This window comes from Coptis chinensis, chromosome 6 (assembly GCF_015680905.1).
Source record: "Coptis chinensis isolate HL-2020 chromosome 6, ASM1568090v1, whole genome shotgun sequence".
In the NCBI taxonomy this organism is placed as follows: domain Eukaryota; kingdom Viridiplantae; phylum Streptophyta; class Magnoliopsida; order Ranunculales; family Ranunculaceae; genus Coptis; species Coptis chinensis.
The window spans coordinates 78,986,244-79,006,818 of NC_141461.1; the positions used below are offsets into that span (position 1 = coordinate 78,986,244).

Below are 20,575 nucleotides of genomic sequence, written 5' to 3' on the forward strand. Positions count from 1 at the left end.
TTGAAGGTAAATGAATATACTGAAGGATCCCATTATAAGTACGATTTGATGCTCCAAGTGGCCAAACAAGGGAAGCATATGATCTACCTAAGTGAGTTCAAGGAAACAGAATCACCACTATTCATGAGCCCAATTGGACCCTTTATATCAACAGGATTTAGGTATATCTCCAACGCATAGCCACGGCCAAAGGCACTTATACGGACGTTTGCTAATTCTGTTCCAGACTGGCTCGTACCAGGGTTACTACGTACTGTTCAGGAGACCTTTAATATGGTTATGTTCGAAGATCTTCAGTTGAACCCAGTTTGCCAGCTTTCAAAAATTACTGGTGAGCTTACTGAGGAGAAGCTTAAGCAAGAGTTGATCCCATTTCTAGATTTTGAAAAGAGAATTAGGGAGAATTATGAAGTCATTGTTGTTGACGAGCTTCTTGCAATTGTATTCTCACTGAACTGTTTTGTCCCATTTGTTGAGGGATTGGATTTTGCTCATGTTTTAATTCCACCTTTAGAGACTTTTTGCAAGGTTGAGGACCCTATGGTTAGGAGCAATGCTGTGAAGGCATTATGTAAAATGGGCAACCGGATGAAGAAAAATGATCTGCTTACATGGTTTCTTCCACTAGTGAAGGTAATATTCTTACTTTGCTTCCTTGGTGGTTTTACCATTTGTTCTTGTGCTTATAGACTTGGCAATGCTTGTTATTTGGAAAACTTACGTGGGCAACTTTCAACTAAAACGAGGATGATTCAAGGACTTGGGGAGGTTGTTCTAAGACAAAAGCCTACACTATACGTCATTTGTTTTTATAGAGCTTTATAGTATTGAATTGGCTGGCAACCAAGCTTTCACTGGATTTCTTTGTTCTTTGTATGAATTAAGATGGTGAGGCCCCGCCCAAGTCCTTCAATTATTCCCATTTTAGTTTAAATATGTATAAGATAGTTTTCCTAATTTGCAAAATCAAAGAAGCACAACATTTGAATATATGATTTATATGTTTTGCTTTTGCATTGTTTTGGATTTGGAAATGGGCCCGGGGAAGCCCTAAAATTGCATGGTTTACGTTCCTTTGTTTCGATTAAATGTGTGCACTGGTCAGTTCGGATCGATTAAAGGTGACCACCGAACCGACCAATATGAACTGATTATTTTACGGTTTTAACCTATCTAATTCTCTCAATTTGTTCATCCGAAAACAATAAGAGATGTATAGAAAATACAAAAAGCAAAGACAATTAAAAGAAGATGAGAAAAATAAAATAAAAGAAATTAGAGAAAAGAGTGTAGGATTTTATCGATATCTCATGCATGATTCCTACGATATATACAATTACGTTATACCATATGCATAAAATAGCTAAATGAAATGTAAGATCGTACCTTGGTCACAGCTTTCAATTTGAAGTTCCAAACTTTGATCTATAGGAGAAGATGTTCTTGACACACTCAAGATCTTCTTCTTCTTAACTTTGCTGGAGTCAAGTTCCAACCATTTTAACGGGAAGCAACCTTTTTTTTTTTTCACTAACCAAGAACCAAGAACTGACAATGGCTAGGGAGGATACCACCTATGGAATCTCCACAAAGTACTGGCTTCTACTTTAGAAAATGTTGGAGGCTGCCATTAAAGGAGAGAGAGCTTTTCTTGTTGTTTTTGGATGATTAATATGTGAGAGGTGGGTGGCCTATTTATAGAGGTTCCCACCTCCTCAATATTGGATAGGATAGAGTCCTATACTCATCTAATATCAGATAGGATAGAGTTATATACTCATCTAATATCTGATAGGATAGAGTCCTATACTCATCTAATATCAGATAGGATAGAGTCATATACTCATATAATATCTGATAGGATAGAGTCCTATACTTAGTGGTTTATCCTTATCTTGGTGGGCGTCTATCCAACCTTATTTCCAACATCTCCCACTTGCCCACAACGGCGAAGAAGGTTTCTAAGAGAAGCTTTTAAGTAGAATGCTTAGCCATTTGTGTGTCTCACACGACAAATGGTTCGTGTGACCCTAGCACACGTATCATGATATCTGTGAAGTAGCAAGTCGCAATGAAAAGCACGACACAGTGATCTACCATGAAAGTGATCTTAAAGAAGATGAATCCGAAAACCTAATATCCGGAGAGTTGTGTGTATACCCCAAGATCTGTTTGTTTCATCACTTTGACAAATAGCACTCATCCCTATGAGTCCACACCATAAAGTCAAAAACGTATCACATGATTCACAATTATCATCAATTGTCCCCGCGGGTAGAATCCGGTGATTGTGTGATAAACCTTCGAGTTCTTTTTACCCTTTGCACGCAAGTCATTGTCGCCGAGTTCTACCAACTTCCCCAAGATGCATTCAAATTGACCTTTTAGTAAGAGTTTGTGGGGAGCAAACCAAAGTTACGAAAGTAGTCATCTTATTTTCTTGACAAGGTCAAAAGTTCAAGGAGGGTACCATTCGATATGTTTTAAACAAAAAATATATCAATAGAGCTCACATAGCAAGAATTTTAGGGATATTTCTTTTCTTGCTCTCAGGTGGTCAACTATACACATGTTGTGTGAAAACATGTCATGGCAAGAGTATCTAATTTGTTTACTCAACAATAGATATCTGTATGTCCACTCATACCATGCAAGTGTTGTCATCCCTAATGACAATGCTCCCACTTGGCAACAACCGTTTGTAGGTTTAGACAGAATCTTCCCTATGAAGCCTGTTTCTTCTTATCCAATTATAAGAAGGGGCATGACTCGGCACTAGGTCCACCCTTCCTATAAGGTTTAGTGACTTGTCAAGCTAAACTCCCATCGTTTAAAATGGAAGTGATTGTTCATGTGTGAGTGAACTACCAACCCTACCGACATACATATGAGATGATAAAGCGATGATAATGAGAATGCAATCGATCGGAAAGAATGCACTTTTATTCATTAAACCATCAAAGTGTTCTTAACATAATCACATCCTCTTTAACCCAAGCATTTTTACATGTGTAAGGAAGAGTTCCTTTGGAATAGGTTTGGTCAGTGGATCCGCAACCATCTTATCAGTGGATATATGTTGTAGAACCACTTTCTTCTTCAGTATCATTTGTCGTACGTAGTGGTATTTTAACTCTATATGCTTGGTTCTTCCATGGTACTTTGGATCTTTAGCATATGCAAGAGCAGCCATGCTGTCAGTCCAGATGTGAACTGGTTCAGCAGCTCTTGAGAACACTGACAAGTGTTTGATGAATCGTCGAGCCACACGCCTTCCCTGTGTGGCGAGCAACATGCAATATACTCAGCTTCCATAGTTGAAAGTGCTATGGAAGTTTGCTTCTTGCTGCTCTAGGATATAGCACCTCCATTCATTATGTAGGTATATCCTGAAGTTGACTTCCTCTCATCAAGGTCTCCAGCCCAGTCGGCATCGGAGTACCCAATCAGCTTAAGATCTTTCCCTTGGTAGACAAGTGAGTAGTCTACGGTGCCTTTTAGATACCTCATTATCTTCTTGGATGACCTTCCATTAATGCGACCCGGATTTGTTTGGAACCTTGATACTAACCCAATCAAGATAGCAGATGTCCGGCCTTGTACACAACATTGCATACATAAGGCTTCCGATTGGCTTGAGTATGGTACATTTTTCATAGCCCGAGTTTGGTAGGATTCTTGGGAGACATTTTAGAACTCAAAGACTCTCTCCTAGACTTCTTGGGAGATCCACTTGCTTACAATCAGTCATGTTGAATCTTTCCAAAACCTTCTTGATATATGTCTCCCGAGACAAAGATAACAAGCGTTTGGGCGATCACGCGAGTTATTTTAACTCCTAAGACATAACTAGCTTCACCCATGTCCTTCATTTCAAGTTTAATGACAACCACTCCTTAGTGGAATTTATCAATGCCTTATTGTTACACCGCTAACAAAATGTCATCCACATATAGAGATAGAATCACAAAACCATTTTTATATGTCTTGACATATATGCAATGGTCCTCATTTACCATTTTGAATTTGTCTTGAAGCATTGCTTCATGGAATCTCGATTCCAATGTCTAGAGGCCTGCTTTTTAAACCATATATGGATCTCTGTTTCGGTTTACACACTTTGTGTTCGACCTTTGATTGAAAAACCAAGTGGGTTGATCCATATAGATTTCCTCTTGTAATTCTCCATTGAGAAAAGCAGTTTTGACATCCATCCCGGTAAAGCTCTAAATCTAAATGGGCAACCATTGACAAGAGGAGACGTATGGAGGCAAATCTCTCACTTGGTGAGAAGGTGTCCTCATAGTCTATTCATTCTTTTGGGTGTAACCTTTTGCAACAAGCCTAGCTTTGAATTTGTCTATGTTCCCTTTCAAGATTTTTCTTGATCTTGAGAACCTACTTGTTCCCAATAGATCTCCCCTGTTTGGAGGTAGATCAACTAAGTCCCATACTTTGTTTTTCTTCATCGACTCAATTCTTCCTTCATAGCTTCCATCCACTTACTTGTATTGGACCCAGAAATAGCCTCCTTGAACGTTTTAGGTTCATCAGATATTTCTGTAAGTGCATTGGTCATATTTATCTCCCCTTCAATCTCAAACCGACGTTTGGGGATATGGACTCTAACACTCTTACGAGGTTGGGATTGATCAATCATTTGACCAATGCCATTGTTACTAGAATCAGGGTTGATGAAAGTTTCATCTTCGCCTTGTTCATCAGCAGTTATAAGGTTATCAACTTTGTAAAGTTTTATATCCTTATCAACCTCACCCCTCATTGGGTATTGATCCTCTAAGAATCTGATGTTACGTGCTTCTATTTCTGTGACATGCCCTTGAGTATCCTCCCCTAGGAAGACATACCCCTTAGAAGTCTCACTGTATCTTATAAAGATACACTTCTTTCCAGGAGCACTCAACTTTCCAAATTCTCGATTTTGAGAAGTGACAAAGGCAGCACACCCCCATGGTCTAAGGTAGTTCAAAACGGGTTGTCTACCAATCCATAGTTCATAGGGTGTTTTGTCAACAGTTTTTGAAGGAACTAGGTTAAGTATGTGCGCAGCCGTTAACAATGCATCACCCCAAAATGAGATAGGCAAGTTAGCCTGAGCCATCATAGATCTAACCATGTCCAGCAGGGTTCTATTCCTTCTCTCAGAGACACCATTCTGCTGAGGGGTATAAGGAATAGTTAGCTGTCTAGCTATACCCTTATTTTCACAGAGTTTCTTAAACTCATCAGAAAGATATTCACGTCCGCGGTCAGTTCTTAAGGCCTTTATTGTCCTATCAAGTTGATTCTTAACTAGGTTCTTGTACTTTTTAAAACAGTCCAAGGCGTCTGATTTGTGAGACATCAAGTACACGGTCCCATAACGTGTATAGTCATCTGTGAAGGTAATGAAATACAAAGCCCCATGCCTTGCTGTTACATTCATTGGTCCACAGATGTCTGAGTGAATAAGTTGTAAAGGATAAGTTGCCCTTTGGGCTTTCCCAAAAGGTTTCTTGGTGGCTTTTCCAAAGAAGACAACTTTCCACAGGTGTTTCCATTTTAACAGAGGTTAAGTTACCTAACAACCCTCCCCTTGCTAAGCGGTCTATCCCATCGCGGTCCAATATGTCCTAGTCTAGCATGCCACAATTGGCAACCAACTATTTTAGACATAAAACTTCAGTTTGTGCTAAGTGTAATATCATAAAAGAATTCATTAAATAAGCATGACCTATCAAACCTGTTATTTAAAAGATATCTCAAGCGAAGTTTCGGGGAAAAATTAAACACATAGGATTCTTGAAGTAATTTCAAAACCGATAAAAGATTTCTCCTAATTGAGGGTACAAAGAGTACTTCTTCAATAAGGATGGATCTCCCACTCGCAAAATCCAACCTACAAGTGCCTGTGCCCAAAACATCAGCTACACTTTGGTTTCCCATGTGGACTCTCCGACTTCCTTGTGGAAGTTTCGAGGAAATCTTCAAACAGGGACCTATCCCGCTTATGTGGGTGCGTCATTGCTTGAATCTGCAATCCAATATTGTGATGAATCAGACAGCATGACAGTACTTATCACATTGACAATACTTAAAGTAAAACTCACCTCAGGAGAAGGACATGCCCTAGCATAGTGTCCCATCTGATGACAACGGAAGCATTCAACACTAGTCATGTCTATCGACTTCCTAGGTTTCTTTTGCTGTGGGTTAGGCTTGGCCTTTTCCTTGCCTTTCCCTTTTCCACTTTTCTTGTTCCAAGGAGCCTTCCTCTTTTTGGAGTTGACAACATTTGCTTCAGTTTGAACAACAGGCTTTTTATTGAGAAGCCTTTGTTCCTCAAGCTCACATTTCCTTAGCACTTTTGTGCAAAGTTTGTGATCTTGTCGTCATCGTCAAGATAAGGCGAAATTGTTCCCAAGTTTTAGGTAAAGACCTAATGACAGCTTGAATTTGTTGTTCATTTGCCGGGACTGCCTCGCTTGGGCTAACTTCAAAGAACCATGTTTCTCATCACCGTGCAATGTTGTGTCATAGAGGTATGGGGCAGCTTGATAAATTTATCAAAACTCATTTGTAGCCTCCTCACGCGGCAAGATGAGTCGTACCCCCAAGGTCCGCCTTTACTGCTTCCCATAGCTCTTTAGCCGATCCAAGGCCATCATACCGCATCATGAAGTCATTCCTCATGGTGCCAAGTATGGCAATTCGGGCAACATTATCTTTGCTTGTATACTCATTGTACTTCTTAAGTACATCAGTATAAGCAACTTGTGTTGTTAATCCTTCGGTAGGTTACGCTCTTGTCTCAGTTATTACATCAATGACCTTCCTATCTGTCAGAATTAGCCTAACTTTCCTAGACCAAAGTTCGTAATTCTTATCGTTTAACAAGTCCTTTTCAGGTAGCATCGTAAATGGGGATTTTCCATCGGGTGCCATTCTATCAAGTTTGAATTCCAAAAATAAGATACTACGAATAAGAATCATCTCTTAAATTAAATCTAAGTAATCCACATTTTCATATATGAGATGATCATGATAATCTACTAGCATGATTCTAGCCATTAAATAAAATCAATGCATTTGACTATCAATAACATAGAATATGCAAAAAATCTACTACTTAAATTTCCATTTCATAAAATTGTTTATACAAAAAAGAGTTTCCTATCTTTGAAAAAACAATGTAGAACTAAACAGAGCTAGTCAACCATGAACATAGAAGCGTCCTGGGTGCCCAGGGGAGTCATCCTCATCCTCACAGTCACTATCAGCCATTTGAAAATTACTAGCCACTTCCTCTGTTTCCCCGTGAGTTGGGAAAATAAACCCTGATGACACATCATATGGATTTGGTTCCTTAGCATCGTCCCATAATCGATGTAGGAGAGATTTAAGTGGTCGAGCCTCATTCCTATCCTGAATAGGACTGGGGCTCTTTGGTGTATATTCTGGTGATGGTGGCTCTGTCTCTATCTTATCAGATTTCAAGACAGTACTCTTGAAAGTTCTCCTATATTACTTAGCAGTCATGTGTTTCTTGGAAGCCCGTCTCCCAAGATCTGGTTCAGTTTTCCTACAAGTTTCGGGTCTATGTGACTTAGGCTTTGTGCCTTAGTTTTCATATGGCCGTTGATAGAAAACAAACAATTTTATATACATGCAATAGTAAAAATCCAGATTCAAATAATTACTGCATGGTAAAAATAAACATCCTAATGTCAATTTTTAATTGTGGAAAAATACATGTGAAAAAAAATCCTAAAATTTATAGAGAAATAATCTCATAAATAAATTTCCATGTAAAAATTTCTAAGAAAAAAATTTCCACTAATTATTTCCCATAAATAATTTATTTTGCAAAAAAAATTAAGCAATATCTAATTAATTTTAAACAACCTAATTATTTAAAAATTAATTAAAAGATTTTGAAAAAAATGCAGTTTTTCAAAAATTGTAGATCACAAGATCAAAACCGCAAACAAAAGCATGCAAACCATGGAAAACTGGCTCGATGCCAATGTAGGATTTTATCGATATCTCATGCATGATTCCTACGATATATATAATTACGTTATACCACATGCATAAAATAGCAGCGGAAACAGAAGATCGTACCTTGGTCACAGCTTTCAATTTGAAGTTCCAAGCTTTGATCTACAGGAGAAGATGTTCTTGGCACACTCAAGATCTTCTTCTTCTTAACTTTGCTGGAGTCAAGTTCCAACCACGAACGGGAAGCAACCTTTTTTTTTTCACGAACCAAGAACCAAGAACCAAGAACTGACAATGGCTAGGGAGGATACCACCTATGGAATCTCCACAAATTACTGGCTTCTACTTTAGAAAATGTTGGAGGCTGCCATTAAAGGAGAGAGAGCTTTTCTTGTTGTTTTTGGATGATTAATATGTGAGAGGTGGGGGGTCTATTTATAGAGGTTCCCACCTCCTCAATATTGGATAGGATAGAGTCCTATACTCATCTAATATCAGATAGAATAGAGTCATATACTCATCTAATATCTGATAGGATAGAGTCCTATACTCAGTGGTTTATCCTTATCTTAGTGGGCGTCTATCCAACCTTATTTCCAACAAAGAGAATAGAAGAGAGATAAAGGAAAGCACAGACTGGTGGCGGCATGGTGGAGTACTGGTGGTGTAAAGTAAATGAGAGATGGAGTACTGGTAGGAGGTGGCGGCTATGTCCTAACTAATAAGTCAAAACTCAAAAGTGACAAGGACATTAGGGCTGAACGCTGGTTTCTTGTATTTATTTATTATTATATTATATTACATTAAAGGTGGTGTTAGTGGGTTACACATGGGGGACTTTTATAGATCTATACTAGTTTTTGGACCGTGCATACGCACTAGGTTTTTTAAAACGAAGGTAAAATTTATTGGTCACTTAATAGTTTATTGAAATAAGCACAACCCAATGAAACTATAAATATATTTGACTTAATTGTTTGTCAAAATAATGTAACTAATAAATGAATTATTAAACAAACAAACAAATAAAACTATGCTAATCTTCAAGAATCATCGCTAATATCGATGAATAATTTTTTTCGTCGTTTATGCATATTGGATTTGCCGCACCACCCCTTGTCATTGCTAATTTAGCTTCTAAATCATTGTTTTCTTCAATAATATTGTATATTATTTTATGGAGATCTTTATTTATCCCAATGTAGTGTTGGAGAAGATCATAATTGATGTCATATATCTGTAAGTTCTTGTAGACTTCTTGTAAGTGTTTTATTGCATTCTTTGTTGTTGATTGCTCTGAATCAATTCTTGTGGCTTTTCTATCTCCGAGAATCCTTTGTGTATATGTTTTGTATGTAGTGATCTCAATTTCTACCCATGCTTCAAATTAATTGTTTTCGTTCAGCTTGCCTCCATATACCGCTTAAGGCGTATTGATTTTCTTGAGTGTCCTTTTGAGTACACTTTTGAATGAAACCGGTACAATTGTCATTATCTGCATATAAAACAATATTATATAATGTATAAAAATGGTAAAAGAAATATTGAGTGTTTATATACTTGGGTCATAATGTCCATGCGTAAGGCTTTTATCATTAGCTTGACAACTAGTTGATAAACCAATAAGCCATAATGGATCCATGGTAACCAAGACCGAAGGCTAGTAATACATCCCCATATATATGGCTTAAATTGTTACCCATTGTGAAAACTTCCCAAGGGAATCCACTTGGCAGTAGGTATATAATAGACATATTTAAGTAACTGACTCTAACATGCAAGTGTATTAATTGCTCCTCCTCAATCTATGTCCATGAAAACCTCACATCAATTCTTTGGCTGACACTATTTTTTTCAAAGGATATAAAGTCTTTTAATATTTTCATTAAATTTTATTTTTTTTAATCAAAATTACAACTCTTCTCATCTCAATAATAATTTTAAAGTCACATTCAATTATTATATATTCAATAGTTGATATAACATAAATTGACATACCTGTAATTTGAAATCTAAATATGAAATGAACCTTGGTTGTTGGAGAGAACAAATATGTATTAGATCTTAAGGGATATCTCTTTTATAGAGTTTGATTTTTTGATATTAGAAATTCGACTTAATTTTTTTATTTTGACATCCTTTTTTATTAGAAATTTACTATTTTAGAAATTCTAATTTGAGTTGAAAAATACATTGCTTTAACTATTTTACTATGTTGGTCCACAAATTAATGGGCACATGTATTTGTCATTAGACTAAAAAGCAAGCCCAATCATTCTTGAAGAGTACACCAGGTGTGAAGTAACACATATCATTTTGACACTTGTTATGTTCAGTTGACTAAAGGAAATGCTGTCTTTTTGTTTTCATCTGCTGAGCGAATTGAATGCAAGAGATACTAAAGGCTATTGTCTCTTGCATCGTGAATATACTCCCTATATAACCTTTCGAAGAAAACCTTTTCTCCTTGGTTGTGACATTCCCTCTCTAATCTATTTAACAAAGCTAGTAACTAAATGAAGAAAACCCACAAATCAAAATTTGTAAAAGGTGAACCTATATCCGAATTAGATCAAAATTTGACAGTAACAGACTTCATAAAGATAACATACCTCATCATCGTCATCATCCCCATCTTTGTTTTTCTTGGGGCTAGTGGTACCCCCCTCCTTGCTGATTGGTAACTTCATTGCTCCACATGGAGTGTCCACATCAATGTCTCCTTTTCCAATTTCAAATGAAGAAGTGCTACAGTTTCTTCGAAGGAGAATTTCTTGAAGCTTATCTTTTCAACATCAACATCAGGCTTGTACGGAATTGGAATCTCTCTTGTTTTCCCCAGTGGTAGGGTGAGCCTCCCAAAAATAGGCACATCTACAATGAGCTCAACCTTGATCTTGTAGGGAAAACCAATTCAAATAAGGCTCGTGCACGACCTAATTCTTTAGCAGCTACTCTGTATAGTGGATCTCTGACAACAATGGTGACAATTATCAAGCTTTTACGGTTTGTACACTCTATCCTAAATTTCTTTTTGTACACTCTAGATGACACATTACTGAATTGGTTATGAACATTCTTCCATCTTCATTGTTGTTTGGATTAATTTTTGCAATTAGCCAGACAGTAATCCTTTTGTATTCAAAACCTTTATTTTTATGCAGGCCATTCAAATGTTTATGTTTGACAAATGTGAAAGTTAGCTGCAGTCCTTATCATATGAATTTTTATCTAAATGTAAGTGTATTAATCCTCTCTTTTCCACACCACTCTGTCTGGTCGTATTCCCTGCTCTGTATTCTATATTCCCTGCGCTATTTTTTGTATGGCTATGTATTCTCTGATTTGACTTTCTTTGACAATCTCTTGATTAGTGTATGTTTGCTGTGTCTTTTAGCTGATCTTTAATTTGTACTTACATTGAAACGAAGTAAGTCATTACACAATTGAAACTACTATAAAGGAATGGAGTTATTAAAATTTGAAAAATACAGAGACTGACCATATTGTCAAAGACCACTACGTGCAATGCTAGTTGCTTAACCAAACTCAAACCTGTATCAGGCATCACCTTCCTAGAGTTATAGATAGATGGTTTCCTATTCGTCGTCACTAATGTCGATTATTTTGTTATCTGCAATAACTGTCCTGAGTTCTCTGTTTTCTTGTCCAACTTGCATGATGTCGTTTTGTAGATCTTGATTCATTTCAAAGAATTCTCGATTAGCTTCTCTAAAGTCACTGATTTCTTTTGCAACTTCCTCATTCATCTATGGGAGTTTTTTTTTTTTTTATTTCTTTCTTGGCTTCTTCGTGTTCGATACGTGTGTGGCTGAGTTCTCCGAATTTATATCTCTCACTTCAAATTGGTACACATTATGGAGAAATGTGATAGCCTTTTGTGCTGCTTCGTTCTCTGATTCAATTTGTGTTGCTTGTAGAGTACGACATAAGGATATCAGAGTGTCTCTTTCTTCATATTTATTCTCATATTCTTCTACTTCCTCTTTAAGAATTTATTTTAGTTTTGGCACGTCCACGGTAACAGTAGAAACAAATATGTTACCTTTTAATGTGCTGCTGTAAATTGCTGGTGTGTAGATTCCATTTCTTATTAGCACTACCTCCAATATTGTTTTTCTTGATATTGGTATCACTCTTTCGGATTCCATTTTTTGTTGTATATGAAATTGATTTGGATTAGTATATAATTAATCTATAAGCATATGACCTGCAAAATGAATAATAATTGGAAAACTAAATATTTTTTGTTTTACTTCTTTTAATTGTTAGAAGCATGCATTAAATTACAAACGTTGTGCTGTAGATTTGTCACGTTGGCGCATGTTTAGAACTAAAGAGAATATCCTAATTTCTACTAAAATCTCATATCATTATTCTTAAATTTTAGCATGGAAATAAATTTGTGTGTTGAATAGAATTAGATTGTATGGAATAATCCCGTAGTATACATATGTGATGTATTTACTTACGTATATAGATACTACAATTGAAAATAAATCATATTATAATAATCACAATTAGATTGTATGCACTGATTGGTAAGCATGTCGTTCTGTTCAGCAATTTGAAGATTTTTGCGATTTTCTTCTAGTTCTTCATAGTTGTAGTCTACCACTTTAAACAATTTGGCACAACGCAGAAAATCAATAGCTTTTTTTAGAGGTTGAATTTTCTGATTCTTCCTTTGTAGTTGTCGATGTTCCCTCAAATTGGTGTGTTCTCCACCCTTCAACGTTAATTGATATTGTACATCTGTACTGATTTTCTCCCAATTTTCTGTTGTGAATTTCTGGGTCGTCGACCTTAAGTTTTTCGGTGTAGTACGTCAAGATCTCTTTGTACTATACATGGATTCGTTTTGGATATCGTATTGGCTGCATCAAGTTAGATTTTTTTTATGTATAGTTAGTAACACACTTAAACAATACAATTTAACAATAAAAATTTAACTGTGGGTTTATTTACCTCTTTCTTGAATCTTTTGAGAGTTAAGTATTGTTCTTTATTCTCCTTTATCTTGAGTTCGGTATTGTCGAAAAGATGACTTATTTTTTCTGAAGTGATCCTACCGCAACGTGCTTCAATTCTTCCAACCTACATTGTTAAAAGTTAGTGATATATAACTTATATGAAAAATAACATTAAAAAAAAAAAAAAACTTGCCTCTATTCGTTGTTTGTTGTTTGATATTCATGGATTTCTCGAGGAATTCAATTCTTTCTTGTTGTTCTTTAATGAACTTTCGTTTGTTTTTCAACTCCTAGAAGTTGTAGTCAACAACTTCGAAAAGATATACTTTTCGTGTAAATTCAATTGTCTGTCTTGTTGCAGTGTTTTCAGACTCTTCGAGGGATTTTGATGGTACTCTTCTAATATTTACGACACCTACTGCATCATTGCTTATTTGGACGCTTGCATTGTACATTCCGCTCTTAAAATAATTTTTGTAAATAGGTGGATCCAGATTTAGTTCTATTATTATTTCTTCCAGCATGGGTTTGAATGACACTTCAATTCCTCTTGAATACTGTCCTTCCCTCATCTTCATAGTGATTGTTTGGGTGACTTGCAATTCATCAGGAGGAATTCAATGTCAATAGACTTGTCTATGAGCGTGACTGGTAGAGAGACTCTTCCTACTGGAGTTGTTGCGATTCCGTCAAACCCAATGATTGGAGTACTTTCTGTAGTAATTAAATTTTCTGACAGCTGCATGTTATTGTATCAACCTGCAAAAATGACGCTGACATAACTTCTAGTATCTATCATGATGCGCTGAACTCGCCATAATCCAACGAAAGCTGAGATGACGACAACATCATAATGAGGATGATGGACGCCAATTAGATCTCTATCACTAAAACATAGGGGACCAGGCTCTGTGGTTTCTGAACGAATTCCTTCAACAAAATCAATGTTATTGACGTGATAAAATTCCCGCAAGAAACCAAACTTTGTTCGTTGTTCACACTTTTGCCTTGTTTGTGAAACATCATTGATTTTGGCATGACCAGCTAGTATGATATTGTGGCTAGTCATTGCTACATTTTGCTTCACTGTTTTTGAAAGCACAAACTCGTCTAATTGTCCCTTGTCGACTAGCCTCTGTATTTTTCCCTTGAGGGATCTGCACTCTCCTATTTCATGGCCGAAATCATTGTGGAAGTGACACCAAAGATTTTTGTCACGTGTAGACTTAGTGTTTTCAAGCAAGGGTAGTGGTGGAAAAAGTAAGTTGCGTCCCTTGATCTTTTCATATATCACATCGTACTTAGCATTTAATGGAGTGAGCTTCATTTCCTCACGAACTGTGTTAACCTTATTGTATTCTGACTTCTGTTGTGGTCCTTCTGATATGTTTTGCTTCTGTTTACCTTTACCTTCATTTGAGTCTTTACTCCGGAAGTCTTTGTCTCTTGAGGCTTTTGATCTAACATCTTCCTCCACGTTAATGAACTGTTGTGTTCGTGCAAACAAATCGGATTTTGATTGTGGGGGGTCCCGTACAAGGGAGTTGTAAATTCCGTTTTTATCGAAATGGACTCCTTCCTTGAATGCATGAATGATCATTACGTCAGGGACATCGGTGACCTCTGCTTGCACTTGGCGGAAACAAATTACGAACTTTGCCAATGCTTCATCCTTTTGCTGCTTGGTGTTAAGCAAGATGTTGACATTCTTAGGACGTGTCCAATTATGCTTAAACCGATCTGTGAACTGGTTTGCTAATTCCTGAAATGACGAGATAGATTGAGATGGCAAGCTGGAAAGCCAACGTAGAGCTTCTCCTTTTAACGTAGACGGAAAAAGTTTGCACAGTAGGGGGTCATCTTTGCGCCATAGAATTACCCTGCTTTTAAACTCCATAACATGATCATTTGGGTCTCCTCCTGCTTCGTTGAACGTAGGAAGGTCTGGTTGTTTGAATCCTTTCTGATGCTCTGCATTTTGTATCTTTAGAGAAAATCTCCCGACGACATCTTCATTTACTGCAAGGTATTTCCATCGTGCTTCAGTGACACCCACATTGGTCATTGTTTTCTTGATGATGTCTTTGATTTGTTGTTCCGTGAATGGTGCACCTGTGGCTTCTAGATTTACGACTTGAGGAGTAACTTCACTACGTTGCATCTCACGGTGTTGTTGCTTGTTTCTATATTTGGCTGTTTCCTTGGGCTGCGAGACCTGTGCCGATAAAACGGGCTAGGCTGTCGAACTGGGGACCCATTTCTTTGGTGTGGCCATATTCTGGGCTGACCGTCGTTAACCTGTCTTTATCGGTTTGCTGCATTCAAGCCATGTCTAAGGTCATGTTGCAATTCGTCTCTGAGGTCTTGATCTTGGCGTCCAGCATTTCGTCTTATGGTGGATGTTGTCCACCTTTCTGATGCGCTATGATCAACATTCAATGATCTTGTCATGTTATGACCACTTCTACGCCTAGTGATAAGAGCCCAAAACTGTAGTTTTAACCCTTTAATAATCATACTTTTAGACCAATTATGTGAGTAATAATTAAGAGTTAACACTGATTACGTGTTTTTATGCATTTCAGGCTTCAAAGTCCATTATGTGCAGAAATGTGCCACTTTAGCGAGATAAAGGAGCAAAGGTCGGTTACTAAGGAGTTCCATGATTAAAGGCCAAGATTCAAGAAGATAAAGCCTTTCTAAAGCCCGGTCAAAAGCTGAAAAGTCGACGCTGGGCGTAAAACAAAGACACAAGTCGTGAGAACTTCCGAAGGCCGTATCTTTGGACTCAGACCTCGGAATAGGGGCCTACCTTATGTCAAAACGACCGGCTCGGAAAGAGCTTTCCAATGGTTCAAGCCTTGACCCAATTAGAGGAGCAGAAGTGGACAAAAAGTCTGTTGAAGCCAACTAACTGAAGCTGAAGAGGCCTTTTGGATCGAAGAATTGGGTTTTGGGCCTGATTCTCTGGCCCAAAATATGGCTCCAAGCCCATGCACGATTTTTGGATCTGAATGTATAAAAACCAAAGCTTCACTCATAGTTAATGGTAGATAGTTAGACCTAGATTAGAAATTAGATTAGTAGCCTCCATTAATTAGTTTTAGATCTCAGTTTTAGAATTTCATTCCCTGTTTTAGATTAAAACTTTAAATCATTGTTCTTTATTGATTAGATAAATAAAATAGTTATTCTTGTCAATTTCGATTTTTGTCATTTACAATTTATTAGATCTAATTTCAATTCTTGTTATCATTCAATTCTTAGTTATTAATTAGATTTCGATTATTGTTTAGTTAAATTTCATAAAGTTAGAATCTTTGTAATATGTTGTATTCAATTTCAATGGGAAATGATGGTTTGATGAATCAAGGCTAAAACCTCCATTAGAGGGGTTGATGAAGCCTTGATGAAAACTTAGTTGTATAAGTGTAGAAGCGTTGTAGAGTCTATTCCATTCTAGAAGGTCGTGTTTCGCCATGAGAATGGGTGGACGACCTCACATGCTAGTTATAATTGGTAGAAATGCCATGTTAATTAGGGATTAGAACGAGCAATTCTTACCGTAAGAACGTAAGAATTGGATTACAACAATCTATTCTAGGTGATTAAGTTGGATTCGAGGTGGATTCAATTCCCCTCTAATTCTTTATCTAGATTCAAGAACATTAGTATTTCCATATATTTCGTAATGACATTCAACATATTGCTTTTCATATTGCATCGTAGTAGAATTCCCCCTCGTAAAACTCTCATTAAACTTAAGACCGATTAATTAGACTAGGAAACATTCCATGCTAGAGAACTAGGAGTGGAACGAACTTCCTACTCCACTATATCTCATAGGATTGAAAGTAGAGAAATTTTGATAAATATAGGCTCATAAGAAAGTTTTAGTTTACTTACGTTTTGAGTTTCATCGTTCATTTCGTAGGTAGACTATTCAATTTTTACGTTTATAAAATGGCGCCGCTGCCATCTTAGTTGCACTTTAGCATTGTTTTCATAGTAGAATTAGTCATTTTTAAGTCCCATTAAACCCACCCACCCTTGTTTGATTCATACTGTGGTTGTCCATTTCAGCGTTGAAAAAGTTCCGCAAAAATATACACTGAGCGCGACCGCGCCTATAAGGAGCGCGCCTGCGCCCTATACTCTGGACCCCGAGCGCGACCCGCCCTCAGTTACTGGACCTCGAGCGCGACCCGCCCTCATACCAAGCGCGACCCGCGCTCACTTACTAGACACGGAGCGATCAAGGCTTCAAAGCGCAGCAGCCCCTAAGCTGAAATTTGCCGGATTTCCACAGGTTTGTTTCGAATTTTGATTTTTCAAGATTTTGAGTGTTTTAACTTGTTATATACACTGAACACGCGTAAACAAGACGCTATTCATAAGCGAAGCAAGGACGCAATCAGGTATTCCTTTCTTCCACACAGCATCTCGGTTAGAGGTTTCTACTAGTATATCGTAATTGTTTGGAGTGTTGCATGTTTAGTTAAGTTCGACTTAGTCTTGCATGAAATTAAGGTCTGGTCGAAGAAAAACAACTAACGTAATTACACGGCAACGTCAACAAACAAGTCTATCTAGTTTCCCACCCACTACACCTCTAGCTGCTATTTCACACACACTACCCGATATTATGGTCAAGAAAGAGAGACTCCTCTCTCGACTTTTATAAAGCCTTGAGCGATAGCCCTAAATCTTGCATCGTTCTAGCAGACCCAGTGGGGGATTTCCGCATCCCCCCAAATATATTTAATTTGTTACCCGTTTTTCATGGTATTGAAACCATGAAAAACCTTATCAGCACATGCGTAGGATTGAACAAGTCCTTACAACATTCCACCATCCTACGGTTGGTGCGGAACAAATTAAATTGAGGGTATTCCCTTTCACCTTAGCGATAAGGCGGCGTCTTGGTTAACTGCCCGCCGCCTAATTCTCGTGGACTCGTGGGCCAAACTTGTTCAGCTGTTTATGGAACATTTTTACCCGCCCCTAAAGACGGATGAAATGCTTTCCAAGATTCACTTCTTTCGACATAATCCTCATGAATCATTTTTAGAGGCTTGGAATCGTTTCACCGATCTCCTTATAGAGTGTCCACACCATCACCTAGCAAAAGACACGCGTTAGTTCGTGCCTTTTCAAAGGACTTTACTACACCACCATAAAGAAGTCCTAGACATAATGAATGGGGGTAGTTTCCTAAGTAAAAGGAGCCCCGAGGCATATAAATTTTGGAAGATCGGACTAAAGCGTAATAATAATGGGGTAGTGACGATTACTCCCGCTCCGCTAGTTCTTCTTCAACAGTTAAGGCTACCAGTATGTTTGAGGTTAAATCAGATCCTGAGCTTAAAACTCTAATTGAATCCCTCACAAAAAAGGTAGAGGCCATTTCTGTACAACAAAAGTCTATCCCCGTCATGAATGTAAATTCAAATCCATGTAGTTTCTATTGGAGTCCTGAGCATCCCGACTCCCACTGTCCTATAGCCTATGAACATTCTTGTTCCATTAATAGTGAACCTAACGCCCCTTGGAGACAAAATCCCAACTTCGGTTGGAGAAATAACCAACAAGTCACACCTACAGGGTACAATAATCAATATGTTAGGCCAACACACAGTTATAACCAAGCTCCACCACAACAAGGACAGGATCAGGGTAATTATAATAATTATATCAACCAAGCGTAACCTCGACAAAGTCAAGCACAAGGTCAATGTAGTTATAATAATTATAATGCTAATAGAGGTATCATTCCGGTAAATAATAACTATCACAATCCGCCCATAAATAATCAACGCGAGATAGTTCCAGTCACACCACCCGTGACTACTACACCCACACAACCGGATCGTCTTGACACCTTCATACAAGTGAGCCAACAACTTTTCCAAACCATGGCTCAATCTAACCAACACATTCTACAATTCGTTAATAATTTAAACCAACAGTTAGCCCAAGAGAAAGCCCAACCAAAAGGCGTGTTTCCAGGCCAAGCGATACCCAACCCTAGAACAGCAAACACAGCCTTTGAGGTAAACGGTAATACTAGTACGGAAACTACAACCGTAGATGAGCTAAATGCCATCACCACTCTCCATTCTGGAAGAGTGGTTGATAACAAAGTAACTATGCCTATAGTTACCCCATCAGTACTCCCTACACCGGATATCGAACTAGATGCGAAATAGAAACCGAAGAACCTACCACCGTAGAGGTACCCGGTTAAACCACAACCTAAGAAACGTAAAGCCAAGGTTACACATCAAGTCGAGCCATACGCTAAATATAGAGCTTTAAACCACCGTTCCTCTCATAAATTAGCCATGCTAACCGGGGATACTAACTTTGAGGAGATTAGAACGTTTTCAAAATCTAACGATAAACCTTTCTTTTCTCGAAGCTATAAAAAGCTACCTAACCACGCTTAAGTTTCTTAAGGAGTTGTGCACTACTAGGCGTAATGCCAACATACCTAAAGACGCCTTTCTAACTGAACAGCGGTTCCCAACTTTATCCGAAAATAATGGAATTGTTAAGTACAAAGACCCCGGTCGCCCCATCAGATAATGTACCTTAGGAGATTCTCACACAACATCAAGGCTTACTAGACACGGGGGCTAGTGTTAACTTACTCCCATTTTATTTGTATAAACAAATAGGTCTAGAGGAGATGCAACCTACTAAAATGACATTGCAATTAGTCGATCGGTCTATTAAGTATCCTAAGGGTGTGGTTAAAACGTCTTTGGTTAAAGTCCAAATTTTTACTACCGGCCGACTTCGTTATCCTCGACCATTACGAAGTCACTAACGACTCTGTACCTATCATTTTAGGGCGCCCATTCTTTGCTCACGCCAACGCTCATAAACCGCCGATGGTTCGATGTCCTTGTCCTTTGGCCATCTTTACGTTGAGGTAAATGTTTTCAAAATGAGGACACAAGATATCGATTCATCTACAAATGGAGAGGTTAGCATGATCGAGCTTAGCTCAAGATTACTTCAAAAACATGTTTCGGAGAAACAGATTAACAAATTCCTTTCCTCAAAAAATTCGACTTTAACAATGACTCCTCGGTAGTAGGCTAAATCGAAGAAGAATTCCTGCAACTCTTTTGCACCGCTTCTTTACCACTTCGCGAGTCCCCCCTTGCCAATAACCATTCATCCCTTGATGCTATAACGGAAGATGAATTTGTCAATCTCTATCCGGTGACCCTTTTTGACCCAAATATTGAGGAATGTCTTCCATATATCAAGATTTCGATGATATGGACTTGAGAGCTCTAATGAGAATCATTCACCTTCCATCACCAATATTCCCCACCCTCCACCTTTTCAAAGGAACCTCGAGTTTGCACTCGATCCTTTAGTTTCTCCTGTGCTTCATGATTTTTTAAATCCACCTAGTAAATAAATACTTCCCAAGGATAAACCACTTGACACCTTCATTTTCAGACTTGAGACAGTCCCTAACTACACCATGAATGAGTTTTGTGCTAAACCTACATCCTCATTTTTTCCATGCTTTCCCTCTAAAAATTATCCCAATCCACCAT

At 37.8% G+C, this 20,575-nt stretch overlaps 2 protein-coding genes across 2 annotated transcripts; one reads left to right on the top strand and one right to left on the bottom strand.

The window, feature by feature from the left end:
* The first annotated feature begins 273 nt into the window (after positions 1-273).
* On the top strand, positions 274-13,650 carry LOC147494661 (serine/threonine-protein phosphatase 2A 65 kDa regulatory subunit A alpha isoform-like). The gene is made up of 3 exons (XM_086568201.1): positions 274-633; positions 13,357-13,386; positions 13,606-13,650. The coding sequence occupies exons 1-3, from the start codon at positions 274-276 to the stop codon at positions 13,648-13,650; spliced, it is 435 nt and encodes a 144-aa protein (XP_086424327.1).
* Positions 13,651-13,749: 99 nt separating this feature from the next.
* On the bottom strand, positions 13,750-15,156 carry LOC147494662 (uncharacterized). Its single transcript, XM_086568203.1, has one exon. It carries the CDS (start codon positions 15,154-15,156, stop codon positions 13,750-13,752), a length of 1,407 nt encoding a protein of 468 aa, XP_086424329.1.
* Between the last annotated feature and the right edge of the window lie 5,419 nt (positions 15,157-20,575).